Raw genomic sequence first — 27,965 nt, 5'->3', positions numbered from 1 at the left:
CGTGCTTACCGAGATCTCAGTCAATTTATTGTTGTATTGATATTATTGCTCACATTGTATTCTGCTTTTATATCGTAATCCTAAAGGTTGAAGTTGTTCATCAGTATCTGAATACCCATGGATACATTCACGCCGAATCCTGCTAAGAAACAGAGCGCCCTCGACGGTTGGGGAATGGCGTTGAGGTAGACGATGGTGTGTAGCAGACGAGACACGGTGAAGATTCTGTAGTGCCACAACAGGGTGCTGGTGGAGGCGCCTGAAAAGAGCGCGTAGAGGAGTCCCAGTCCGAAGAAAGGCACGATGTTCTCAAGGTCGTTCAGATGACACCTGTTTCATACATCATGACATTAAACTGCTTTTACGTTGTTTCATCTATGATGTTTTATATCAGGCTACCTATTCACTGAGGAAGAGAAAAATCATCAAAATTCTAATCGTTACACAAGATTTAAACTTAGTCATTTACTCTTTGTAAAATAACAACAAATTAACGGAACCTTCCTTATTATAAATGTATCACAAGTTGCTGAATTTTTGAAATTCCAAGTAATCTCTTGGGGGTAGAGCTTGATTGCTAATAGCAAAAATAAAATTTCTCTCTAAGTCTAACTAGGCTCATGGCCACAAATAAGTGTATTCTGCACAAGACATCATATTCATCAATATTCCACTTAAGCATCATACACAAAAGTCAGCGAAATTTGTATTCTATATTCATATTCTAAAGGAATAGCAATATTCATACTATACTTTCTTCCACAGTAACTTCATTTCATAAGTTATTTTATGTTATGAAAGTGTTGGTGTACCAAGAAATGAAATATTACAGGGGTCCAAAAAAGTTCAGTCACAATTAATGTACTGGAAATTATCTAACTGCGCTACAATGAGTAACACTTAGATGGAGAATTTACATTTGTTTGCTTGCAGTTGGCTTGGCTACTATAATGCGTCATAATTATGCTCTTTTTTGTTATGTCTGCTTTACAGACGTATACCTTAGTCAGTCCCTATCATTATGTACCCAGTTATACCTATAAGTATACACTGCATTCGCCGCCGATGAGACCTGACTGGATTAGAGATCTGGGCTCTGTTTTGGGAAGAGTTATAATTGATTATAAGTTGACTTCAACTGTAAGTCTATGGCAGCCTGTGTGGTAAGGAAATTTAAAATCGATTTTATCTTTTGATAAAACGAGGCCCTGATATATTAAAAAATTAGTATTAAAAAAAGTACACCCTTAATGCAGTCATGAGATCAGTCGCGTTTTCATCATCTTCGTGTTCCTTATTTAGAATGCAAGCAGTGTTTGGGCAAGTAGTTAAAGGAAAACAGCATGGACGGTGTAAGAAAGAACTGTATGGTTAGAAAACAACTTTGACAAAATGTTATGAGGAGTCTTTGTTTGAGCTTACCTCCTCAATCTCTCAATTACAGGATCGTTGAATGTGAGTTTCTTCTCCTTATAGTCTTTCCGAACTGCCATATCCTCTTCATTAGCAAAAGCCTGGAATGTAATTGTAGAGACCAGCAAATTACGTGAATATGACGTGGTTGAAGTCTTTATAACGAGAAGCTGTCGCTACTGAGGCTGGATGAAGGCCAGGCTCATAAACTGGGTTTCCTGTTTTTGCTCTTTTCAGTTCTTTTGATCTAATATGATTTCTTTTCATTTCTTATCATTAAATTATTTCAGTTCGTTTGATCCAGTTTGATTATCTCACATCATATCATATTTAAATCTGCTTCATCTTGTATCATTCTGATAAAATACTCATAAACAGCGTTATAAACGTTGATTCTGACCAGTTCTCATACATGATCAGTTATGGGGCTGGTATCTTGAAAATGAGGCTTGTGTGTCTTTAGGTTCATCAGGTCCATATTGGTTATAGCAGGGAGGTACTAGGTGAGCTCTTACCTCCTTTGTTATAGATTGTGAATTGCCTTATAATTTCAGTCATTTTTTCTTAAAATACCTTTACACACATCCATCACATCCACCATCATGACCATGAGCTTCTGTATAACAGATATAGGCTGTACACACACCATGCACACAACAATCGCAAACAGCTGAAACAAAATGTCTGCCATATATACATCTAAGATACACTTTGTAAGTCCTTTTTATAAACAATGGTCCCTGGTTTGAGACTCGATCAGTGGGACCAGTTGAACCCATGACAATATTGCCTGATACCACTCCGTCTTGTTGTCAGTCCCTAGTTTAGAAATGTAATGCTGACACGAAGTGCAGGCTCAGTCTGTTGAAGAAGGAAAGAGAAAAGATGAAGGAAACGGAATAGGAGGAGGAGGAGAAAGAAAGAGAAGGAGATTATGCTGATAGTGACGATCTATTCAGCATGCTACGTTACCTTTCTCTTCACTCTCGTCAGCCCTGTCACGGGGGACAATAAAGCCATCTTCAGTAGTACGATGGTCCCATAGGTCGCGAAGTATGTAAGTTCCTTTCTCATAAGATAGTCAGACATTTCTGAAGTTTCTCTCTCGGAAAAAAAGAAGAAGAAGAAAGAAAGAATAAGCTAGAAAAAAAAAGTTATCAATGAATTTGCCCAAGGACGCAGACTACAATGTTTTAGGAAAAGGAAGTTTCGTTGTTCATCTATTGAACAGTAAACATAATGAATCCAACAATGTGAGTGCAGACGAGAAACTGTAGAGTCCTTCCTGAGAAGATAATATAGAATACGGCTAAACTATTCCTTCGTGCATCACAATAATGGCCTGGGTGGGAATCATACATGTCTTGTCTGAAATTTCAGTGAGGCTCTGTGGGTTACGAAACGATTCACACACAGCATATCACGTTGCAGTTTGTCAATTTGTTTATAGGCCAAGTGATTGTTTGGATTGGACACTCAAAGTCCAATCCAATCGGTAAAGCTGATGTTAGAGTGGCACTCTTGTGGTTTTTTAAAAAATCACATCAAATTGCGCCTGCGCAGTGACTACACTCAATAGGACATTTGGCTGGCCTTCTCTGAGATGTAAATCCATGTCAATTTTTTCCAAAAACAAAGAAGGACAACACTGAATTAGACCAAATATGTCATCTATATAGCACAAATTATTTGAAGCCATCATGACAGTCAGGGTAGATCAGAGGAATATTCGGGCATTCAGAATAAAAGATTGGTCATATTCAGATTTCTCCCCTATTATCATAACAGAGGCAAGAGTGAAGTGGTAGTCAAATAAAAGAGATGGCCTTGCTTATATTATGATACCATATTAAAATGTGTCATGAATATAAAACGTGCTACTGTCAATGACTGTAGGCCTACATGTTGATGAGCCAAGTGTGGTGGATTCATAATTGACAGTTGGTGACCAGGGCCCCGTTTCATAAAAGATGTATAAGGATGTCAACTCTTGCTGGAATGACAACTTCCAATAGCAACAGCCAATCACTGAAGCTGGATTCTTGTCGTTACCATGACGATTGCCATTCAAGCAAGAGTTGTTATCATATCAACTTTTTTATGAAATGGGGCCCCAGGTCCCTCAATATCGAATAAGGGGTGATATCTGGTGTGTATTTGTTTTGATTTGATTATTTCTTTAAGACGTATTGATTATCAACGATAGTATAGTCGCGACACGAATTATCACACTGTCGTTAATGTCATCACAATAACCATCTTTTCTCTTAATTGATGTTGTTATTTTGTCACAGTAATATTTTCCGTGAATTTAACAATAAACATTTAAGTATTTTTGTCCGTTGTTACACTCCTTTATAGGCACCCTATAGTTGTCCCTGTACCCTCCCCTAATTCTATTCTAACTTCGATGTATATACATAGAAAGTTTATTCTTTTGTCCATTTCATTTTTGGTATAATTTTGTTTATTTCATAGTAGGCATATACCTGTCACTAATTTTCTATCGGTATGTTTACACTGTTTACAATACGATTCTTTAGCAGTTATCAAACTGAGTGTGCCTAAACTGAATTTTAAAAGGAAATCACATAATTGATAAATGATAAACACTATTTTCAGCATTTTCAGCTTCGTCACGTGTATCCTTTGCTGGGTTAGTGTTTGTGTGTGTTTGTGTGTGTGTGTGTGTGTGTGGGGGGGGGGGGGGGTTATCGTAGGGTTGTGTACACTCGACGCCATACCCAGAGATCAGAATGCAATGCATTTGACTCGACACTAACGGAAGAAGAAGAAAATTATCGGGGGCGCGGCCGGGGAGGGGCGCACCGCCCCCTTTAATTTAGTAAAGCCCCCCTCCCCCCCCCCCCCCCCCCCCCTTTACGGACTTCCTGGCGATTCGCCCCTGATCATCCATAATAAGTATCGACTCTGTTGGTCATTGCTTTACAGTCCTTTTGTTTATTGTTTTTGTTTCTTTTAATTAGGAATCGGGTGGTGTGTCATGGCGTTGGATGTCAAACTTGTTCGCGTGGAGCTTGCAGTTTCACATCATGAGACCTTCCCCTTTTCCACTTCACCATGACGTCATCACTCACGGAGGAAAAAGAAAAAGAAAAGGACAATTCCAGCTGTGTGACAAACAGTGACAGTCAAAATGACGAAATTGGCACTCTTTCTGTATATTTCCTTCAGTATATTCCCGTTATTTCTCTGCAGAAATCACACTCTTGTGCTGAAGGTAAGTGACCATACATTATTCATAAGATATTGGTGTCATAAATTCCGTTTTTCGACCTCTTTGCTTGATTGTTACTTTGTTCGAATGCGGTTGAATTTTTTGTAGTCCCATATATCCATAAGTGTGTTAGTGCGAAAGAGGCATCTTGTTTCTCGTTACAACAAAAAAAAAAAAGGGTTTTTGCCGTGGTCTCGTCCCAAAGCAAACAGATATCCATCCTTTTTAAGCCTAAAAAATTCCTTTAGTAATACAGGGTCTTATAAGGATCGTGCACAGTGCCACAGATTTGACTTAAATGCTTAAAGTAGCAGTTGTTGAGTGTATTTACAAGTCAGTTCGGGAAACCCACTCACAAGGGGGCCCCTCCTTGTAAGTAACCCGTCCCCCTTATAAGTAACCCCATCCCCCTTATAAGTAACCCCAGGGGCACCCCTTATAAGGAGTCTCCACGCTTTTTTGCAATGCAACGCGAAAATGAAAGGACTGCGGCAATTCGCTTGATTATGTCCATAAAGCTTCACAAGTTTCCTAGTTACTCACGAAATTTGAGCAAAATCGGTTTGAGGCATCATATCTAAAATCATGGATTTAAATGCGATGTCAAACGACCCATGCGAATGCTGAAATGCGAGCGATTACTGGCGTGAGTGTCGCCAGGCGCGGCGGCGCGGCAATGCTTGAGTGCAGACGTGGCGACTGAGTACGGAGGTTAGTCGCCACGTCTGCACTCAAACATTGCCGCGCCGCCGCGCCTGGCGACACTCACGCCAGTAATCGCTCGCATTTCAGCATTCGCATGGGTCGTTTGACATCGCATTTAAATCAATGATTTTAGATATGATGCCTCAAACCGATTTTGCTCAAATTTCGTGAGTAACTAGGAAACTTGTGAAGCTTTATGGACATAATCAAGCGAATTGCCGCAGTCCTTTCATTTTCGCGTTGCATTGCAAAAAAGCGTGGAGACTCCTTATAAGGGGTGCCCCGGGGGTTACTTATAAGGGGGACGGGGTTACTTGTAAGGGGGACGGGTTACTTATAAGGAGGGGCCCCCCTTGTGAGTGGGTTTCCCGAACTGAAGTGTATTGACAGAATGATATTCTGAGTGATTACAGTATCATGATCGATGATCAATGATGCATGATGGTGACTTGAATGGTTGCATTGTCCATTGAACTAAGTAAAACTTGTAGAATAGTCCATACAGACTACTTGTCTGAAAGCTTTTGTAGAAACTATACGATTACACATCTACACATACGGTATACAGAATCCAGGTTCTCCACTAGACAGAAAGATCCGTCTGTCCGGAGGAGTCTTTTATTTTTTGACGCTATTGCTCTCCTCCGTAGACAGACGGAAGTTAATAGTACACATCGCTGTGTGGATGGTCTTAACCACTGTCTCTATGGAAAATTGGGTGAGGTACCTCGCCCTTCTCGATTGCGTCTAATTCACGGCCCTAGGTTGGCAAATGTAAGCTTGTATATCAAAATCAACATTTCAAGAATGCACTACACTCACCAGATTAATGAATAAAGTAACATTTTGGTAGAATTTTCAATGTAAAACACACATCAACCAGCCCGTCACGTCGTCACGTTTAAACTGCAGAAACATATGAATCCCTTAATAGCGTGAAGTTCTCGCAACCGGAGTCCAAGCTCTAGGGTTCTAGATCCTCTCTCGTGCTATCTAAGGCTTATTTTTCAACATGTGATGACACTAAGTAAGAAATCATTTCAAGTGGGAGACACAGAGCCAGGGCGGGAGAAATTAAATCTCAAGCGGGAGAACGGGAGATTTTGCAAAAATGGGCTTTCGGCGGGAGAGTTGGAGTCTCTGATTTATACCAGCTGATTACTTACCACTACCAGTACTGACTTTTGTTGTTAGCCACAAATAATGCAAATAGAATTCTATATTTGCTATTGCCAGTATTGTCATTATTTAAAATAACATTTCTGGATTCATACACTAACAGTCTTACAGATATATCACAGCTCAGTCTACTGTACTTGCCAGCATCTTGCAAGCCTTTCATGCAAATAATATCCTACCTTAGCAATCTTGCTTGCTCCATAACCTATTTTAAAATGATTTTGCAATTGCATGTCAATGTGTATGAGTATCGTCACCTTTTAAACACACTCAATTAATTTCCACAACAGGAGGAGAAGAGACAGGACATAGAAATTACCAGCTTTGGGTTCCTCAAAGGTGGGACCTTGACCGTAAACATCTCAGAACTTGGAATTCCCAAACCTAAAGATCCAAGCATCAAGCTCCCAATGGTTGGATTCACCCTCGATGTGTCTCGGAGCTTTGAAAGTGCCAACTATGCAGTGAGTGATGAAGTGCCAGTAACCAATGACATGTATTAAGTTAAAAGGGTGTTTTATAGTTTCTTTACACAGTTATTTACAATTATAGTCTAAGACATATTCAAGTTAAAAAAAAAAAATCATTTGTGAATTAACATTTATAGGAAAATTATCTGTTGTAAAGAAACAGTATATGGATGGTTTAATCTATAGTGCAACATCTGAAAATCAGGGATGGATCTACACTTAAGTCTGTCACATTTGAATTTCTATGAGAAGCACCTTAGTCTTCTAAGTAGATATCTACCACATTAGTACTATCCATACTTTTAAGTTACTGAGGTAAATTTTCTTTTTTTAGCATGCATACTTTGTTAGGAGACTTACATGTATCAAAGTATACTTATTTGGTCTTTTAAACGTCTTTAATTTGTTGAATGAAAACTTGTTTTTAGTGATGTGTCTGATATTACTTGCATTCTATGTGCACAGCAGTGTCAAAGGATAATGTTGACTGTGAGGGATTTTCATGTACAGTGTAATTCAAAACTTGATGCTACTCTGCCCAAGTAGAGTATTCATATCAATTTTTTGTTTGTTTGTGTTTGTGCATAAAACTAGGAGGACCATGCCAACAGCCACTGTGTCTTGAAGCCAGGAAGTGTAGGGAAGAATGATTCTGTGGCTACAGTTTATCTCACATTCAATTTCACAGATCCCCGCAATATCAAGTAAGTTTGCTAACCAGTTTACTAAAGATTATGCTGCAGTACATGTGCACGTTTTTAGCGAGTATTTGCTACTAGTTAGGGAAAGCAAATTTTACCAAATAAATTGAATTAACTGGCCAGATACATGTATCTGTCCTCAGGAATGAGTCTCAGAGGCATAAATGAAGTGTTGTTACCCCCCCCCCCCTTTTTCTTTTTTTATCGTTTGGCGGGGGTATATAGGAATCAGCGGACGGTCGGGCGGTCAGGCGGTTGGTCGGGCGGTCGGGCGGTCGGTCCGTTGCAAATCTTGCGTCGCGAATTACTTCCTCAGTTTTCAACCAATTCCCATAAAACTTGGCACAGATGTGTGCCTTGGGTTGTAGATGTGCAAGACGTATTTTTTGACAGTACCCAAAAGTACGTTGCCATGGTAACGGCATATTATGGGCAAAAATGGGTACAAATCTTGCGTCGCGAACTCCTCCCACAATTTTTGATCAATTTTTATGAAATTAGGTACAGATGTTCATCTGAATATGTTAATGTGCAAGACACATATTTCCGCAGTGGCAAAAAGTGCGTTGCCATGGTAACGGCATGTTATTGGTAAAATATAGGGCAAAATGCTTCATGGCAAAACTGCTTCATCAGTGTTCTTCCAATTCTCATGGAATTCATATTGAATGTTTGTCTTAGGATATAGGTCAGCATGACACATTTCTTGACAGTGACAAAAAGTATGTTGCCATGGTAACAGCTCACATATTATGAGCCAAAATGATGGAAAATTTTGTGTTGCAAACTACTTCCTCAGTTTTTGCCCAATTTCCATGAAACTTGGTACAGATGTGTGCCTTTGGTTGTAGATGTGCAAGACACATTTTTCGACAGTACCCGAAAGTACGTTGCCATGGTAACGGCATATTAATGGCAGAAGATCAAGGAAAGATCTTGCGGATTTAACTACTTCCTCAGTTTTTTTTACCAAAGCTTATGAAATGTTGTTTTGACCAAAGCTTATGAAATGTTGTTTGGCGGGGGTATAACCAGTCGCTGTAGCGACATTTCTAGTTTTTTTTGGGAGGGGAGGGGATAAGTCGGATGGGTCAGGTTACTGTTGAGTAACAAACCTACTATTTACAAAATGGATACCCGTGATGGATTGTGTACATTCGAAATGAACTGCCAAATACAATGTATGTATATAGGAATATTGAAGATATCTCAGGGGCTATTAAGATCATTCAGAGGAAAACTTATAACCATAATGCAAGAACATATGAATGAAAATATGTGAGGTGCAGCTGTATGAGAATTCCAAAATACAGATGTATTGTGTATGTGGAATTTGTGCTTTGAGTTTCAGGGCTTCCAATCTCAGGCTGCCTCTAAGTCTGAAGATTTCTGACAATGTGAGTTTTTTCCTATTTTGTTACTTCTCATTTTCATACAACAGGCTGGATGTAAATAGGTGGGGTAGGAGGCTCGAGAACCTGAGGATTGTGCCGATGCATGAGGGAAAAGATGTGTGTGCATCAAAAGCCAAGGATGCAAGTGAGACCAGTCCGGTCAAACTAGATGAGCAGACCCTTATTTCCACCAGACGTAGGCGGGCAGAGCTGGGGGAAGAATCACAGAATGAAAACATTCCAGGCAGCAAAGGTTTGCAAAAATTTATGTGTGTATGTGTGTGTGTGTGTGTGTGTGTGTGTGTGTGTGTGTGTTGGGGGGGGGAGAATGGTGGTCTGTAAATGATTGAGCTGTGGAATCACAGTGGGACAAGTGTTCAATTTTCTTTCTTGTCTGTCTCTTTCTTTTCAGTTATATCTCTCGTTCCAAAATTATCTGTTATACTGTGGTGGAGAGAGTACAGATGCAGATTTATGTGGCCTCGTGCAATGTTAAATGCTCATTAAGGCTATTTCTTGACTATTACCATTTTCAGGTAAAAAGGGAGAAGATTGAAAAGAAGTACATGCCTGAGCGACATTCTGTATTCATGGTTTCCATACAACTGGAGGAATACATAACGGCAGATTGTAAATACTTTATAAGCTGTTATTTTTGCATACAGATATATTCGTGAATGAGGAGGTCACAGATATTTTCACAAGATCTTATTTTTGTAAATTGACACTGAGGCTGTTGTGAGTGCACTATTACCCTAGAACATGCCCACATTTTTGTGTGTTGTTGAATTTGTGGTCCAACGGGGATTCACAAAATTTGTGAAAATTAAACCCTCGGGTTTAATTTTTATCCAGTACCAGCTGCCAAAATTATTGCCAGATGAGATTACTATTGGCACTAACAAAGATGCTAAAGTATTTTTCCCAACCTTTGAAACACATGTATGAATGTCCTTGTGCTGTAGACAAAGAAGAAGAACCGAATGACAAACTCCAGAATAAGGAACAGAAGGATAGTGCCAAGCCCGAGGATACTCCTGGAGGTAATGGGGATGGCGAGTCACCGAATGCGCCAGCATCAGTGAACGGAGACACTGATGCGGAGCCACAGAATCAAGCTCCAGCTGCCCCCAACCCAGAAGCAGCATTCAACCCGGAAGCAGCCCCCAACCCGGAAGCAGCTCCCAATCAAACGCCTGCTGCCAAGACCAAGCAGCCGATAAGACTGCCAGTGACTTCGCAGGCAAAAGGAGACATCATGTTCTTCAACACAAGTGTAAGGACACTAAATTTACCCATATGACCTTAGTTGTCATGAGCAGGTACCAAAATCTCATTAAGGGTCATAATGTTGTTTGGTAATGGAATTATTCTCACAGAAGTCGTCTGATATCCATTTTAAATGACTAAATACAGTATGCAATAGATACAAATAATTGTTTGGTATAGGCAATGTTATGCTGGCCACAAGCTAAAATCATCTACATACAAAATACACTTGCTCAGTACTGTATGCATTATACTCTGTAAGACTAGAATTGACCATCATATAGAAGGTGTGCTGCTGGCAAAACATAGCATTAATGCCAAAGTCTGTGAGTACTGTGTCTATGAGATAATTAAGAGGAATATTTCACCGAATTAAATCAAGTTAAATCAAGTTTGATTCAGGGAAGGATAAGCTGTAAGATGAATCATTTGGCTATGTTTAGTATTTGTGTCAAGGATAAGTGGTCAAGGGTGTGAATGAAACATGTGACAGACTTTGTCATTATTATTAACCAACTTCGATTTGATGTCATATATATCAGTGTGAAAATAACACATTTAGAAAATGTAAGCCATGCAAAAGTGCTAGAAGTGCTAGATTGCATGAAATTAAGTAAACTGATATTTACCCATACAGTCACTCTTGATGTTGCTGAGCATTTCAAAATGAACTTGTACAATGTATGTGTTGACTTTCCCTCCCCATATCTTGCCTCTTTCTCCATTTGTGTCAGTAATTTTCTTTCCTTCAAGCTCTTCTTTTTTTTTCTCTGTCCTCCAGCTCTGCTCTGAAATGACTTCATACCATTTTTTTTTACCTATCCTAGAGTAGTTTTGTTGGGATATGACAACTTTTCAGCTGAAGTTTGATCATATATTATCTTTTGCTCTCTGTTTCCTCTCTTTTGTCTCCCTGTCTGTCTCTTCTTTTTGTCCTGTCTGTGTTTGATGTCTTTGGGGAAGACAGTTTGTGGTGTGTGTGACTGATACACAGGAGGAAGGTCTGTACAGCTTCTTTTTCCATCACTGCGCCACAGACGAGAAGGCTCACGTACAGCCAGTCAACCTGTCTGTAAGTATCACAATTTCGTTAGTATTCTCTAATCCTCTTTTGAAGGGCATTAGTGGCCAAGTTATTATTTTTTTTTTTTTTTTGGCAGATTAAATAAAGATTTGCTGTTAAGATGGGCCATGGTAAATTGTAGCTATGCTAAGCCACCTGTGTACACCTGTATCATAGTAACATTTTGCTGCCATAAAACCCCATATAATCCATCTTTCTAATAACATGTTGCAGGCGACTCTTGTGACAAGGAAATCCTTGGGACCAGCAGTTTTCGTTCTTTACATCAAAATTTTGTAAGAGCCAAACAGATAGAGTATGTGAAGATAATCATATAGATGAAGATGTTCTGACATGAATTTTCACTTTATTGTAACAAAATGTTGTTAAAACTCTCCTATCACAGGAGTGCACTGTTTACATAGGGGGATTCAAATGCTTCTGGAGTAAGCATTTGCAGTGCACTGCAAAGCTCATAAATGGCAATCAAATATACTATGCACTGAGATGTTCCAATTGAAATTGTGAATTCTGAGGTGACTGGCATAGCACTATTTTCTGAGGGGTTCAGCTCTGGAAAAAAAAAAAAATAATAATAATAACCATGCCAGTCATGGAAGAACCAATAATTTCAGCTGGTACCTCAAAAAGAGTGCATGGAATATTTGATTTATATCCTACAAGAAAAAATTCTAGACCAAGGTAAAAGATAATGATCATAATTATAATAATGATGAAGACCAAATTATATCAGCTTGCCACATCTGCTCATTTTGCTTAGTCGCATAACGTAATGCAGTGCAGTGCATCAGCAGCACACTCTAAAAGTGCAATGCAGTTGGGTAGCGCAGCGCATGCAGTAGTGGAGTACAATGCTGCGCAGTGCAAGTACTAGTTATGTAGCCTCCTCCCAATTACGATTCAACTTGCCGAGTTATCAGTACCTAAGTATCTTGTTATTGTCAAAAAAATGATGTCAGAATCTTGGTGTGGCGGAAAATATACTGAACCTGACGTCATGCTACATCCACTTTCTTTTCATGGTGAAATTATTTTAAGTCACATGAGCAGTCCTCGGCCAATCCTAGTTCGACACTGTTATGGTGTAGGATATAATTATCATAGCCAATATCACCATTGTTGTTATTATCTGTTTCTCCATTTTGCTGTACACCCCAGCTGAACATTGTTGAGCAGAACCTGGGTCCCAATTACCTGTCGGCAGGGGATATCCCTCTCCCGACCCTCTACAGCGCCATGTCTGTGCTCTTCTTCTGCTCCGCTATCTACTGGATCTACTACTTGTGCCAGCAGCCGGTGGTCTTCAAGATACACTACCTCATGTTCTTCCTGGCCCTGCTCAAGTCACTCTCGCTCGTTTTCCATGCTGTGAGTATCCCAAGGCTGTCGCTCACAAGGTAGTAATGACGATACTGTAAATTATGAGGAGGAGGAGGAGGAGGATGTTCTTATTGATATTGATGGTTGTGATGATTGTGATGATGATAGTGACACAGAGTTGTCAATATGAGAGATGATGATGTTGATAAAGATGATGATGTTGATGGCATTTGTGATGATTGTGATGATGATATTGATTTTAATAATGTGATCATGATGATGTCATTCCATACTGGATGGGGGTATTAAATTTTCTCAGCTATTAAAAGTTACTTGGGAACACCATGGTAGGTTGCTATTTTGCACCCATTTATAGTATAAATTTGTCATGACCTTGAATAGGGAAGCAGGATATATATTAGGTCTGAAAGCATAAGCACTGCTTTTCCTGGTTTCCAAATTACTGGTTGGCATACAACATGCCACAAGTGGGGGCAAATTGGTTTTGAAGGGGCAGATATGTCCAAAAAACAAAGTGGTCGAAATAAAAGGTCGGACCCAACTTTTAATAGGACCACTTTGTTTGGATATCTCAGTCATTTGGGGACCCATTTTCATCAAATGAATTTTGAATCCCTCTTAGAATTGTATGCTGTCTAATATTTCATATTAAATATTTCATATTAGTGGTTTCTAATAATCTTGCAAAAAGTTAAAATCTGAATCTCTCATCTAAACCGAAACAATACCATCCTTTTAAGAATTTTGTTTTTCTTAGTCAGAGCACTGTGATTCCTAATCCCATTCTCTTTCCGTCTGATTTAGGTTGATTACCACTTCATTGCTCAAGATGGATCACCAATGCAGGCCTTTGAAATTCTGTTCTACATCACATATTTGTAAGTTTGTCAATTTCTGCTCCCAGAAATTACATTTTAGATTCTTCTGAAAGATTTGTGTGAAATGTAGATCGGGTAATTCCTTTCAAGTATAACATTTTATAATTGAAGGTTGACATGAAGATGTTACATGTATGTGAACAGGCTTGGCAAAACTTCCTACTTATCACCATGCATTTAGGAAAGTATTGTGCTAATATTTTGCTTGCAAATGGAGCATTGAAAGGCAAAATAGAGATTTGAAAAGCAAAATTATCTAAGCTTTGAATGTAGCAAGATGTGATAAAATTGGGAATATGCTGTGCAAAGTTTCTAAGTTCATATGTCTTAATGTAATTGATATCTGAGAGCATACACTGTGAGTGTTACAGTCTATTTTTTGAAAACTGAAACTTTTATGATTGCAGTCTCTGTGTTGTCAGTCTTTACTAAAACCAATTGTCCATAAGCATTTAAGTTGGTAGTGTTGCACCTGTAATTATCTTAACCCTAACTAGGCCGGGCTATTCAGGTAGATGATAGAGCCGGCCTCCGGATCTCGGCCGTCGACCGCGCGATCGCGACGAAAATTGGCACACGCATTGCCTATGATGTAATCTAAAGTACCATGAAGTTAATTTTTTCAAAAATTATCATTTACACTAAATTATGCTAATTTATGCATAATGATGCATGAAATCAGACAATTTGGTATAAATCACTAAATAAAGCTCAAAACAGGCACATTTTTTGTGTAAATATTCTTTTTAGTGTCCTTGGCAAATGTAAGAGAAAAAAATTGCGCAATCAGAAAAAAATTTCCTAAGTATTTTATTGTTTTTTGAATTTCTTATGTATTTCTTTGTTTTTTCGACTTTATGTTTTTCATCGTTTTTTCGATGAAATTTGTCCGTGACATTGTTCCAAACAAGAAAATGCGTTATTAATTGATTTTAATCAATAAAACCCCAAAATAATCATGCTTTTATGAAATTTGCCTGGAAACGCAGTTTGCATTGAAATTGTACACAAATTCACGTTTTTGAGCAATTTTTGGTCTTACATGCACGTGCATATTTATGCGCAACTTCGGAACCGCACACCCGGGTATCGCAAATTTGGTGTCAAAAGATGCGGGAGACTCGAAAGAAAAAAGTCATGAAACGTCGCGGTGATAGCTTCTCGCGATAGCGATACATAGCGCGAAACGTCGAGGGGGGGGGGCCTCGGAGGCCCCCCCCCCCCCCGGCCTAGTTAGGGTTAAGTTGCAATTATCACAAAGTGTGGTTGAAACTGGCCCAATGTGTAAATGAGTGTATAATCTGTTTAATGTGAAGGTTACTAACAGGTTTACATAATTATTATACATATTGCTTCGACTCTGCAGGACAAAAGGAGCACTGATGTTTGGTACAATTGTTCTGATTGGCTCCGGCTGGGCCTTCATCAAGCCAATCCTGTCAGACAATGACAAAACTCTCTTCTGGGTCGTCATTCCTCTTCAGGTAAGCCTAGATTCTTTTCACCTCGCGCACATGACCTCACTCTGATTTCATTTTTATGCCATTACCCTCCGTGGCATGGACATCTTTTTCTCATTCCGGTCTCTGCACTCTACCATCATTCCACTTGTTTAGCATTTGCTGCTTTCACCTGGATATCATTAGCCAATTTGATATGACAATTTGGATTATGAAAACTAAATGCATGGAATGCAGTTCTGAATGTTTTGTGTCACTTACCTTCCTCCTTTGCCTCTCTATGTCAGAGGTGCCAACTGCATTCTGTGCTTTGTCAAAAAATACTGCATATTTCGTGGGAAGTGCTGTTTTTACCAAATTGTGTTTTTACAAATGTCTTTAATAGGAAAGGTGAAAAATACTGTTTTTCCATCAAACATACACATATGCTTTTTTCAGCTCTCTGAATATTGCACTACTGCTTGCAAGGTGGGCATCGCTGCCATGTATGTCAGGTAGCTTTGCTCTTGCAAGCTCTTCCAGGAAAGGCTACTCTGCAAGCCTGAGTGTGGGCATTTTTTTTTTCAATGAATCTCTTTCAAACCACAAATATACCTGTACATCCTTTCCAAGAGAAGAAAGCATGTGATTTACGCATCATATTCAATGCTTTGCAATGTATTTGCCTTTTTTAAAACATCATTTGATATCTGAAGTGTCTTTTCACGATTTGCAAGAATTTATCATAGGGTAGATGTAGATCAGAGAACAGTAAAACATTGTTCATTTAACCCTTGTGCAGTGGTGCCATGTGTAAAATCTGGAAAATAACACAAGGTCATCACTGCTTTTCCAGTCCACACAAAGTCTATAGTTAAAGGTAAAAGGTTAAAGGTCCCAAAGGTAATTTCAATAATACCTATAATGAATGAAAACAATCTTCTGTCATATTAATTTTGAAACTTTGATGGTAATATCTTGATGCATGACAAAGTTGATTTCTACATTTCCCAACCAGACATCAAATCTCATGTTCAATTTTTCATGAGAATACAAGGTTTGTGTGTTTGTTTTTGTTTTTGTTTTGTTTTTTTGTTTTTGTAAGATGAAGGAGAGAGGGAGAAAGAGAGCAAGCAAGCAAGAAAGAAAGAGAGAGAGAGAGCGGGAAGTAACAGAAGAAAGGCCTCAAAATGAGAGCATAGTGGCATGTGGCTAATAAGAGAGCATTATTTACTGATGGTTCCAAAATATTTAAAAACCTTTGTGCCAACCACATGGTGATTTCATGAGGTATTTATTGTGACCTACACACAAGTGTTTGTTTTTGTCTCCCTCGGTAGATTCTGGCCAATGTGGCGTACATTATTACCGACACATCGGAGGAGGGTGATTCGCAGTACTACATGTGGAAGGTCATGTTTGTGACGGTCGACATCATTTGCTGCGGCGCCATTCTCTATCCAGTCATCTGGTCAATACGACATCTGCAGGAGGCTGCCCACACTGACGGCAAAGGTAAGGAGTGGGACTGAAAGTATGTGGCACATGCATCTTGTCAGACCATAGCTTGTTCATGCCACTTGTCCTGCTCAACTGTATAGCATCCATTACCACTATTTCCCTTCTTGTGTCTCCTTGTTTATACCTGTGGTTTATCTTACTTCCCCTTTGCTGCCCTACAATTTTTCTTCCATACTCCCTGCTATTGCTTTCAAAGTTCAGAAGAGCAAATATCTTTATGGTATGAGCTTTCTTCAATTTGTCGCCCTTTGTACAAATGAAATTTGTAAGATTGCAACTGCATTTCTACATTTTAACAAACATGTCGGAAAAAAGGAACCGGCAGGAATTGAACCTGTCTTCTACTGCTTTCTGGGCAGCGATACTACTGCCAGGCTATCCCTGGTTGCAGGCAGTGACATGATGAACTTGGAACAAATACTACTACCCAAGCTCTGAAATCCGACATTTTCATGTTAAGTGGTATAAGGCATATTAAATGGATGCATGCGATTATTAAGCCGATCAATGTGCATGTCTCATTAAGCAATTATCTTGCCTAAGGCACAGGGGAGTTTTATGTACAGATGTCTGTATGTGTTAAAGGGATCGTATAGTTTTGGTTGAGACCTAACTTCAGGTTTCTAACATTTTTGGGTGAGATAATGAGAAACCACTTTAATATGAAATATGAAAGAGCATGTAATTCCAAGAGGAATTCAATGTTTATTTGATAAAAATTGGTTTTGAAATGGCCGAGATACGCAAATCAGAGCAATCCAATAAAAGGTGGGACTCACCTTTTATTATGATCGCTTTATTTTACTTTGTTTTTGGATGTCTCAGCCATTCCAAAACCGATTTTCATCAAGTAAACTTTGAATTCGTCTTAGAATGGTATGCTCTGTAGTATTTCATAAGTGGTTTCTTGGTATCTCACAAAAAGTTAAAAGCCTAATCCTCGCCTTCACCAATACTGTACCATCCCTTTAATCTTCTGTGCTCTTTAGATGGATGGTCCACTTTGTATGATATTTGTTGCCTGAAATTTGGCGCACAAGAAATTCGAAATTTGCTTCCAAAGTACCTGGTACCTAGACATACTGCGCAAGGTACCATAAAGTTAAAATCAATGGAAACCACATTCTGCTTTCTTTAAAGATTGCATTGAAGTTAATAGTGATGGTACCTTTCAATAAGTTTGTATCCAGAAACATTCAGCTTCTCTCCACAAACTATTGTTGAGGTAGTGGTCAACGCTAGAAATATCACTCCTGCCCTATGTATCTTTTCTCTTCACAGCCGCAATAAGCCTTATCAAGCTAAAGCTCTTCAGGTCCTACTATGTGTTGGTAAGTCTTGAATGCTTTATTCAAAACACCAAAAATGGTACTATCTGATCAACAAATTTAAAGGCTGTTTGTTATACATGAAATACTGTAATATGGTGATTATTTTATACACACACTGTAATAATATTGTGCGTGTAGTACAGTATCGCAGTATTGAGGTGAAGACTGAAACTTACTGAATGATTGAAAACATGCCTTGTCTTTCTTTACCATTATATCGTTTGGATTGTTGTATGGTTTTGAGAGTTTAAATTGATGAAGATACAAATGATGTGTGAGTAAAAATGGAGTGTCCCTACAAGTGTATCTGCTCCATCTTTGTTCCTTCTAGTCATGTAATGTGTATGTCTGAGTATTTCATACATTATTCACAAATTCATTCATTTATATGTGTAGTTAGTTGTGTAGTAATTCTTGATTCTTGACTCCTTGAAATAATTGCCATTTTAGCCAAAGATGAGGTTTATTTTTAAAGGGGTCCTTACTTTTCACTTTTGCATCTCAACTTTTCCAGTAGGAGATTGATTATTATTGAAACTAAAGGATGTTTTAGAATTGATTTTTATGTGTGTTCTATAATTGATTCCCCCACATGCATACATCTAAAAAATGCTTCCAAATATGATTATGCCATGGAGAAGCAAGAAGCTGAAATGATACTTTAGTGATTTGGAAAATTATTTTTCTCACTATGAATTGTTATCCATAGTTGTGTCTAACCTTCTAATACCAGACACAAAGTCTCCAGCAAGCTTAAGTGATTTTGTGTAGTCATGTTTAGGATCCCCATATCCCCTCACTGTGTAGGGATTTGTATTAATTGAACTATACAGTTTTTGGAAGAAGTTAAAGACAATTTCTGCTTGAACAATGTTTCTGCAAAGTAATGTAAAGCTGGAATTATTGAATGGCATGAAGATTATTGAATGGCGTAAAGAGGCTTGTTTCAGATTTTTATATGTCTGAATTGTTTCCTTCTCTCGTAGGTCGTATGCTATATCTACTTCTCCAGAATTGTGGTGTATCTCCTCAAGGTGAGAACATGCTCCTTCATTCAGCATTCAGTCATTTAGTACAACTGGGTAGTCTGCACTTTGTCATTGGAATTTATGCAGGAATACATGTATATTCACCATTCTGTATTTATCTTCAAGATCAAGCTTAAGAGTAACAACTATAGAACTGTTGCCTTATTGTGTTGTTGAAATAATGATCTTTTTTATTTTTATAAACAAAAATGCATGACTTGAGCAATTCCACTTTCTTACATGTAATACATGTAGAAGAGTGTGCAGTTTCAATTTTTACATTTTTTGCCTAAATAGGGGCAGTGCTTTGTACATCTTTACCTTTGACAGAAACTGCCAACTGCACTGGCTTGCTGTAGTACTAATGTAGGGATTATGGGGGTTCTGAAACAGATTGAAGAATTGTGATCAGTTGATATCTAACCACTCTGTTCAAGAATAATGAGGCAGAATATTGGTAGTTTATTTCCCTTCTACCAGTAAGTTTTTATTTGTGGTATCATTAAGTATATCAAGAAGAACCTTTCATGTATTCTTTCTTTTGCTGCTCTGCGTAAGATCAAGGCATTGATTTGATATCCCTTAACACCCCCATCACTTTCCTCTTCGATTGTCTAGGTTACCATGCCATTCCAGTTCATGTGGTTGGACGAGTTCTTCTTTGAGTTGGCAACGTATGTCTTCTATGTCGTCACAGCCTACAAGTTCCGTCCGGGCACAGACAACCCATACCTCCAACTTCCCTCAGACGATGAAGATGATGAAGACTTTGAAATGGAGGAAGTGTAAGATTTTGTCAAAATTTGATAATAAAGAACCCAATTCTCCATCTCCACACACACATACAGTTGTGGTATGTTGGTTGTTTTATCTGTAATGTGTCCTGTTGGCCTATACACCAATTTTTTTTATTTTTTATTTTATTATTTTTTTTTTTTGCTAACTGATAATTTCAGTGAGACGATATAAACGTGCGTCAAATGATTTCACTATTTGACCCATTACAAATATATTTGGATATACACCTCACAGATTTATTGTGTGTTTGTGTGTATTTCTACGTGCATAAAATGCCAAGAAGCATATCTCTATTTCTGCCTGTAATTCTCTTATTTTGCCCTTCTGTAATTCTGTTCCTGTTTAGCTCACCTGAGCCAAAGGCTCAAGTGAGCTATTGCGATCGTCCGGCGTCCGTCGTGCGTAAACTTTTTTTTATTTTCATCTTCTTCTTGAAAACCCCAAGACCGATTTTCATCAAACTTGGCAGGTAGCATCCCTAGGGGGTTAGGAACTCAATTTGTTAAAATGGACACCATGCCCCACCCAGGGGGCCCCCAGGGGGGCCCAAACCCCCCAAAATTAAGGAATCTGTAAAAATCTTCTTCTCTAGTACCAGAAGTGATAGAGCTAAGTTAATACTATGAGTTAGTACATTGATGACTGTAGTTTCAAGTTTGTTCATGGCAGAATCAGGGGTGCCTTCCTTGGGACCCAGGGGAGGGGGTTGGGGAGGGGTCCTAATGGGGCCTAAATTGTACATTTTCATCTTCTTCTTGAGAACCCCATGACCTATTTTCACCAAACTTGGCAGGTATCATCCCTAGGGGGTTAGGATCTCAATTTGTTAAAATGGGCACCATGCCCCACCCAGGGGGCCCCCAGGGGGGCCCAAACCCCCCAAAATGAAGGAATCTTTAAAAATCTTCTCTAGAATCAGATGTTATAGAGCTACAATAATACTATGAGTGAGTACATTAATGACTGTAGTTTCAAGTTTGTTCATAGCAGATCCAGGGGTGCCCCTCTTGGGGGCAGGAGGGGAGGGGGGTTGGGAAGGTCCAAATGGGGGCCTGAATTGTACATTTTCATCTTCCTGAAAACCTCATGATGGATTTTCGTCAAACTTGGCAGGTAGCATCCCTAGGGGGTCAGGATCTAAATTTATCAAAATGGGCACCATGCCCCACCCAGAGGGCCCCAGGGGGCCCCAATCCCCCCAAATTAAGGAATCTTTAAAAATTTGGGCCCTTATTGTACATTTTCATCTTCTACTTGAGAATGCCTGGTCAAATTTTAGTAGAGCTGTGAATAATTTAGATTAGTGACTGCGTGAAAGGTGAACTTGCGATACTCAGGTGAGCGCTAGACCTGCGGGTCTCTTGTTGTAATCTGTGTATATTTTCCCCAGTAATTACCAAGGTTGTTGTATGTATTCATTAAGACATTATTATTATCATCATCATCATCGTTGTCGTTATGATCATGCTTTTGTCCTGTGTAATAAACACTAAACATTCCCTCTAAGCTGGACAACCAGTTTGTACTCTTAAACATAATGATAATCACTTAGCTATCTAAATAGCATTTCCACAGATACACATAAGAGAAGAACATGCAAGTGAAATAGATATTTAGCGAGAAATTGGCTGGGATTTCACACGTTTTCTAAATTGAAAGGTATCTACTTGAGACTGCTGAATGTACTTCGAGTGTGAATTCTGAAGAAAATGAATCCCTTATGTCCTGTCATAAAATATGCAGTGTCACCGAGACAGGCCTGTCAGAGGGCATGAAGAGGTTACAGGTCAACGGAACTCGTGCCGTCCAGCGCGAAGCCAACCACAGTGCGTAGACCGGACAGTGCCTGGTGTCCGCTGATCCACACCCGCTACCTGGTACCACCATCCCTCGTCTGCAAAGCATCCTGATGTGTTGTTACGGCAACTCGGGATTCACACCACGAGTCACAGGATTTAGGAGTTGTGAATCAGTGTGATGAAGTGTGAAGTGGAGCAGCACTGAGCAAGTTATGGTTCACGCAGCAGAAATGGCACAGGGTATTGTTGGTGCCACAAGACATGTAGACTACCACTGGCCCAATTTGGAAGAGAGTGGTAGGCAAGGGTTGTAATCGATTGTCTTCTTTACAAATGTTCAAGCAAACAAACCAGAGGCACTTCAAATTATCAAGTGACTTTTGAATCAAATTCATGTAACTACTCTGTCTTTTCTGAGTCCTCCACAGGGTCCTGTGTACTCTCAATGGTCTGTGATTTTATGTGGATATGAAGTCATTATAAAAAGCAGTTTGCGTTGATGTGTGACACTGTCTAATTTGTTTCCTTTGCTGATACATATTTGCAGTGTGTGTAAAAGAAAGGAAGAGTTCATTCTAGCTTTCATAATAAGCTATTGAAGCATGTTGTGCCTAAAATTTAAGAAGGCAGGTTTGGTTTTGAAGGGAAAGATTGTTCATCAACTCCAACAGCTTGCATTACATTATACAGTATCTTTCATTTGATTTTAGTTTATTTGTGTAAATCCTCTCGTGTTCACTCCCATCATGTTCACCTGCTTAGAAACTTTTGTAATAAGTGCTTCAGAAATTATGTTTATTTATTTTTTAATAATAAAAAAAGAAGTGAAAATAAGACAATAGTGCTACATGTATCTCCAAACAATTTTCTGTGCAATCTCAATGGAGATATTTAAGGTGTATATTTCTGTTTATAATCACTAATGCATGAATTTGCTTTACTGTAATTGAATTTAATTTAGTTTTGAATGTTGTGTGGTTTTGTTTTGTGAGTTTGCTTGACTTGATACAGTTTTGATTCATGTATTGACAGACTCTTGCCTTTTTTCATCACAGGGCCTGTTATTGATGACTGTTAGCTAAACAAAGTACAACATAATGATGTTGTCACATGTATTTCATGTAAATATTGCTGCTACTTGTCACACGTTTATACCAAGACGTCTTCATGTCATGTTTGGATGTGTGCATGTACAATACATATGCACACCACAGATGCATACAGGTCGCATCTAAGAAGAATATTTTATGGTTATTTGCAATCATGGTCTCCATCATGTCAGAACAGAAAGATGTGCCAAGCATAATGTTAGTTAGCTCTTTGATTTTGTTTTTGTCTTAGTATCATGCAGTTTCTCCACCGTGTCATATATAAAATGTATTTACATGTAATAGCTTGTTAACTCATTCATGATTAGTTTATTGGAAGAACTTGTCTCTGCTTGAATTTGATTTGTACATTCGAAGAAGGACAGCTGGTTTGTGTTGACTGTATAACAGACAGCAAAAGTATTGTTAAGACAGATGTGTTTTATTTGCAGATGCTATCATTGCTTTACAGATTCACATTCAGCCATTTTCAGAACTTGCCATACAAGTGTACAATACTGTAGGTACCATGAGCAGTTAAAGACCCAGTAGCGTGGGGAGAAGTGGGTGGCCTGAATTAATTGATCTCCTGTCGCTGCCCAGAAGGGTATATTCAAAAACCACTAGCGCTTGTCAGAGAATATGTGCACCGATGTGTACCGTACTCTTGTCAGTAACGGTCGACTCTAGTCAAGATTCTTTGGTTTTGTGTGTACATGTACTTGCATTGGAGTTCAGTTATACAGCGGTACACAGTTTGTTGGGGGGATTTTCAAACACATGTACATCTGAGCTGGTCAGCCTGCCCACTACATGGTATCCCTATGCTACCGTGTCTTTCATTTTGTTTGACAGTAAATGTATTGCACAATTAGTGTCAATGCTTATTTTCAAATTCATTTTTCTCTCTTCCATTTTTCTTGTTTGATCTACAGAAACATGGCAGGCTAAAGATTACTAGGAGATGTAAATGCAGCAAGGATAATACAGAATTCCTTTTGCAGATTTAAAAATATATTGCTTTGCCTATTTATGGTCTAATTATAAATACATATATAGTATTCACTTAAGAGCTTTTAGTGGCACCCGAGTGAATAGTGTAGTTACATGTATTAATTGCTTTGTGAAATATGAAACTGTCAAGATATCAAGACCCTCCTGGTAGATTTTTGCAGAAATAATGACCCTATATTATTTCAGCAGGGAGATGTCTCCCTTTTATGAAACTTGAGCCAAAAAATGCATGTGAAAGTGCTGCCTGTGTAATAGTGGTCTAAGCTTTCTGGACAGAAACAAGATTTTACATATCATGGCTCACTTTGTAATACAGTGTATTATGTTGCAATGACTATATTCTTAATCATCATTTTCTCCAATCTGGGTTTGTATTGTCCTCCTTTTGGTGGCCAGAATGATGTTGCATGCTGGAAGAATGTAAAAAAAAAAGAAGAGAAATGTGCAGAAATTTTCAGGATTGCCCTCTCTCGTTGCCAAATTTAGAACCAGTTAGATCTCAGGTGGCTCCATGCGGAATGCCTCACAAAGGTGTACTACTTGCCATATATAGTGACATATCAAAAAGGGTAAAGAAACAAAAAAGGAAAGAGAAGCGAATTATCTTGATTGTGAAATTATCCTGATTGTGAAATGTGAAAACACTTGGAGAAATTTTGGCTAGGGTTTCTCTCCTGCCAGGTAATGTGTCACTGTAATCGTGTGAATGCTACTTATGCATATTTGCAGTCTGGCAAAATGTTAACGATCAGAATCCACATGGTCCTTCCTCATAGTCCTTCTATGTGCTGCATTTCCAGAGATTTAAAAGGGAAATCCAGGCGATTTTCATAATTTCACATCATGTCATACATAAATCAACGGCTCCATGTTAAGAGTTCTGGAATTAATTGTGGTCCTTGAGCAGAGAGACCAGGGAGGTACCTGTGAGGTACCTGTGAGGGAGGTACCTCCCTGGAGAGACCAATACTCTGAAAAAACCCAAAACAAATTACACTGAACAAGCTAGGTAGCAGCTTCACCATAAGAATGCACGAGTGGAGGCTGAAAATAAGAGTGCACGAGTAGGAGGCTCACATACAATGTAGCAATGTGATTTATTACAATACTGCTTGCTTAACAAGGTCACCTGTGTAGAATGTATTTTATGCATGCTTTCTTCTTGTGTTTGTTGACAACCCGCTCAGGCATTATTACTGTGAGGCTGCTACACAGTCACCATCCTTGTTCATTGTGATTTGTTATAAATTTTGAAAACATTCTTATTCCTTATCAGAGTCACTATTAATTCTGAAACACTGTACTGATTTTAACCAATTTATAGTTGTTCAATTGTAAGCGTCTGAAAAACAGGTGGAATTCTCCATATAACTTTGTGCAGAATTCTAGAATGTTCAGCATTGACAACATGCATGTCAAACAGAAACGCCTTGTTTTTCTTAAGGCACAATGACGTGTTTGATGGGAAAGCCCCATTGTGATCACTACTGCTACATGTAGTTTCCTGTTGCAGTCTTTAAGAGAAGCACCTTGTGTACTGTACACATTGTGTAATGAGATTGTTATGCAATTTACTGGTAAGCAAGCAGTTTCCCCTCACAGTGTGGAACAAAACAGTGTGAAACAAAAAAATAAAATAGTATCTTGTGTTCTTTACTCTCCGAAGAGCCATTATGTTTCTATCTTTGAATGTGTAGACAAATATCTGCTTAGCAGCATGTAAAGTGTAGTTTCTAGTGTGCACTACGACTCTTCGAAGGATGTTCTTCAGCACGTGAAATTATATTTATGAAAATATATATTGCACTGAAAGACAGACGATTTCTGTAAATACATTTCTGGGTAAGAGAAAAATAAAATGTCCATTGACAATGAATTGTTTTTTGTTTCTGGTGAAACAACTTAATTTTCTTTTGGTGTGAAGGATAGTTCATCTTACAAGTTCATTCCCTAATAAAGCAGGAACAAAAAGGACATTTAAAAAAAAATTGTGTGTGTTATTAGCTGTTATTAGCATGTGAGGCAATTGGCATTTTAAAGATTGCAACACGTTATTTACATGCAAATTTTAAAGTAGTCCTCACACCAAAATTAGCTTGATTTTAGACAACAATCGATCGATCATTTTGCATCGGTAGCATGTGTAAAGTGCTATACATGTACTTACCCGTTGAGGATGGTTTGATTTTGCTACAACACGCATTTCCCATAGACACCTGGCTGAGTTCTTGGGACTCGTCCCCAAAGGGTTAATAGGCTTCCATAGACCACTTTGTAAATGACATTCACAGTACTACACTGATTGGCTATGTGCTGCAACATTTAAACAACCAAATTAAATGGCAGCTTCCCAACTTTATATGTATTTTAGATAAGATTTGATGGAGGGATATACATACTGTAAAACATATAAAGAATGAACTGTTTCTACGGGTGTCTCGGTGACAGAAATAGCACTTTTCCTGCCCCCCCCCCCCCCAGAATCCGTCATTTCCACTAGACCTGCCATTGCATGCTGTATTTGTTCAATATTTTGTTTCCAAAATTACAGTTTATCAACAGCACCTACCCCCCCCCCCCCACACACACACACCACCTTGTTCTATACAGAAGCAGTGTAAGAACACTGTTTCAACACTAAATAATTGGTATCATCAGATTAAATCTGCTAGACCTTTATGTAGTCACTTCTATGGGGAGCTGTTTGAATGTTGGTAGGCCTCAAAGGCACTGTTTCAAGTTGTGGTGACTCATTGTAAGTTCTTGTCAAACTTTGCTCACTGACCTCTCTTAGACAAAAACAAAAACAAAACAAAACAAAAACATCCTCAGCATCAAAACGTTTTGGAAATCATGCTGTCACTACCAAGACATCTATGAACACAACTGACTGTAAAGGGAAGTACAATAGTTTTTATCACAGGAAGTATCAAGTACATGCAGATTTTCACTTTTTTGACATACAAGTATTTGGCATTTATTTTTGACTGTCATTTCTGCATAGGTTCATACACAATATCAAAGACTTTGGTAGCTTGTAGGATAATGGACTTCACATTTGAATCATAAAAAGAGTGCCTTCAACATTTGGTCAGATGGAAGAGAACGTGCTGGTTTGGAAGAAATTGTAACACAAGAGTACAAATTTCGTAAACTTTAGAATTACAATGTATTGTTCATGTTTTCATTGGAAACTAAAAGTACACAGAAACACAAAACAGAAAATATAACAGTATCTGTGGTTACAGGAAATACAAACTTCAAAAATGCAACGCCTTCAACAGAAAAATACATACTGCTCGCTTGAACAGAAAAAGGAATAACCTTGCACATAATTAGTACTCTGAAATTACCCCAGGTGATGCAAAAACGTACACATACCTATTATTTATTGATCTATCCATTTCGTTGCCGGTCACACGAACCGACGAATCCCTCAGGTTTGCGTAAGAATGACAATTTGAGAAAATCGCATTTGAATTTAACCCATTTTTGACTTATGGTTGCTACAGTTTCATGTCTAAAATTTCCAATTATTTTTGGAGTACATCAGACTTCAATACTTGCTCTAACTTGTGAAGTTTTTATCGAATTGTATTGTTAACAAATAAGCGGGAAATCGTCAAAGAGCTGCATGCATGTATTTTCGGTCTGCAAAGAACGTTGTCATTTTCCATGTGTGTCCATATGTACATGTACATTGAGCGTTGTCATTGTCAACACATGTATTACATACATGTAGTACGCGCACTGTGCGCGCGGTCAATGAACTGTTGAATCTAAAAAATTACACGCAAGTCAATGCGCACTGATTCGACGGTTTCGGTGACCGCGTGTACACGCGGTCACCGAACCGTCGAATCGCCTGATTGTTTAACACACGCGTCTATGGGGAAAACAAATAATTTTCACAAATGGAATTACATACTTCTACAAAAGTGATAACTACGTAAAAATTACACCGAATTGCACACTGAGAATTTCAGAATATGTAGTATGGAATATCTACTATCAAAATGGTTGAAAATCTCAAAATCGAAAATTTGACCCAAAATCGAGTGATTCGTCGGTTCGTGTGACCGGCGACGATTTATACAAATCATAAACATATGTGTACAGACTGTAGGGGAATGTAAGCTACATGTATGTGGGGACTGGGATAGGAACACAGGAGTTTGTAGGAAGTGGTGGGAAGGGCATGAGGGATCAAGTGGAAAAATCAAAGTCTATGCAGAGGATACATTGTGGTTTTAATAGGTCAGTGGATAGGGATTG

General features: G+C 38.6%; 2 protein-coding genes across 2 annotated transcripts; one reads left to right on the top strand and one right to left on the bottom strand.

Annotated features, from left to right (window-relative positions):
* Positions 1-80: 80 nt before the first annotated feature.
* LOC140240961 (microsomal glutathione S-transferase 1-like) lies at positions 81-2,502 on the bottom strand. The gene is made up of 3 exons (XM_072320734.1): positions 2,386-2,502; positions 1,423-1,514; positions 81-330 (listed from the first exon to the last, which is right to left on the bottom strand). The coding sequence occupies exons 1-3, from the start codon at positions 2,500-2,502 to the stop codon at positions 81-83; spliced, it is 459 nt and encodes a 152-aa protein (XP_072176835.1).
* A 248-nt stretch (positions 2,503-2,750) lies between these two features.
* LOC140240483 (protein GPR107-like) lies at positions 2,751-22,936 on the top strand. Its single transcript, XM_072320257.1, has 15 exons — positions 2,751-2,802; positions 4,560-4,654; positions 6,826-6,999; positions 7,600-7,709; positions 9,148-9,353; positions 10,066-10,376; positions 11,337-11,441; positions 12,612-12,821; positions 13,599-13,672; positions 15,039-15,156; positions 16,452-16,626; positions 17,914-17,963; positions 18,950-18,997; positions 19,610-19,776; positions 21,533-22,936. Exons 1-15 carry the CDS (start codon positions 2,751-2,753, stop codon positions 21,621-21,623), a joined length of 1,986 nt encoding a protein of 661 aa, XP_072176358.1. The 3' UTR covers positions 21,624-22,936.
* The last annotated feature ends 5,029 nt before the right edge of the window (positions 22,937-27,965 follow it).

This window comes from Diadema setosum, chromosome 17 (genome assembly GCF_964275005.1).
Source record: "Diadema setosum chromosome 17, eeDiaSeto1, whole genome shotgun sequence".
Lineage (NCBI taxonomy): Eukaryota > Metazoa > Echinodermata > Echinoidea > Diadematoida > Diadematidae > Diadema > Diadema setosum.
The sequence above is the reverse complement of the archived record's forward strand: the minus strand, read 5'-3'. Positions and strand labels throughout refer to the sequence as shown.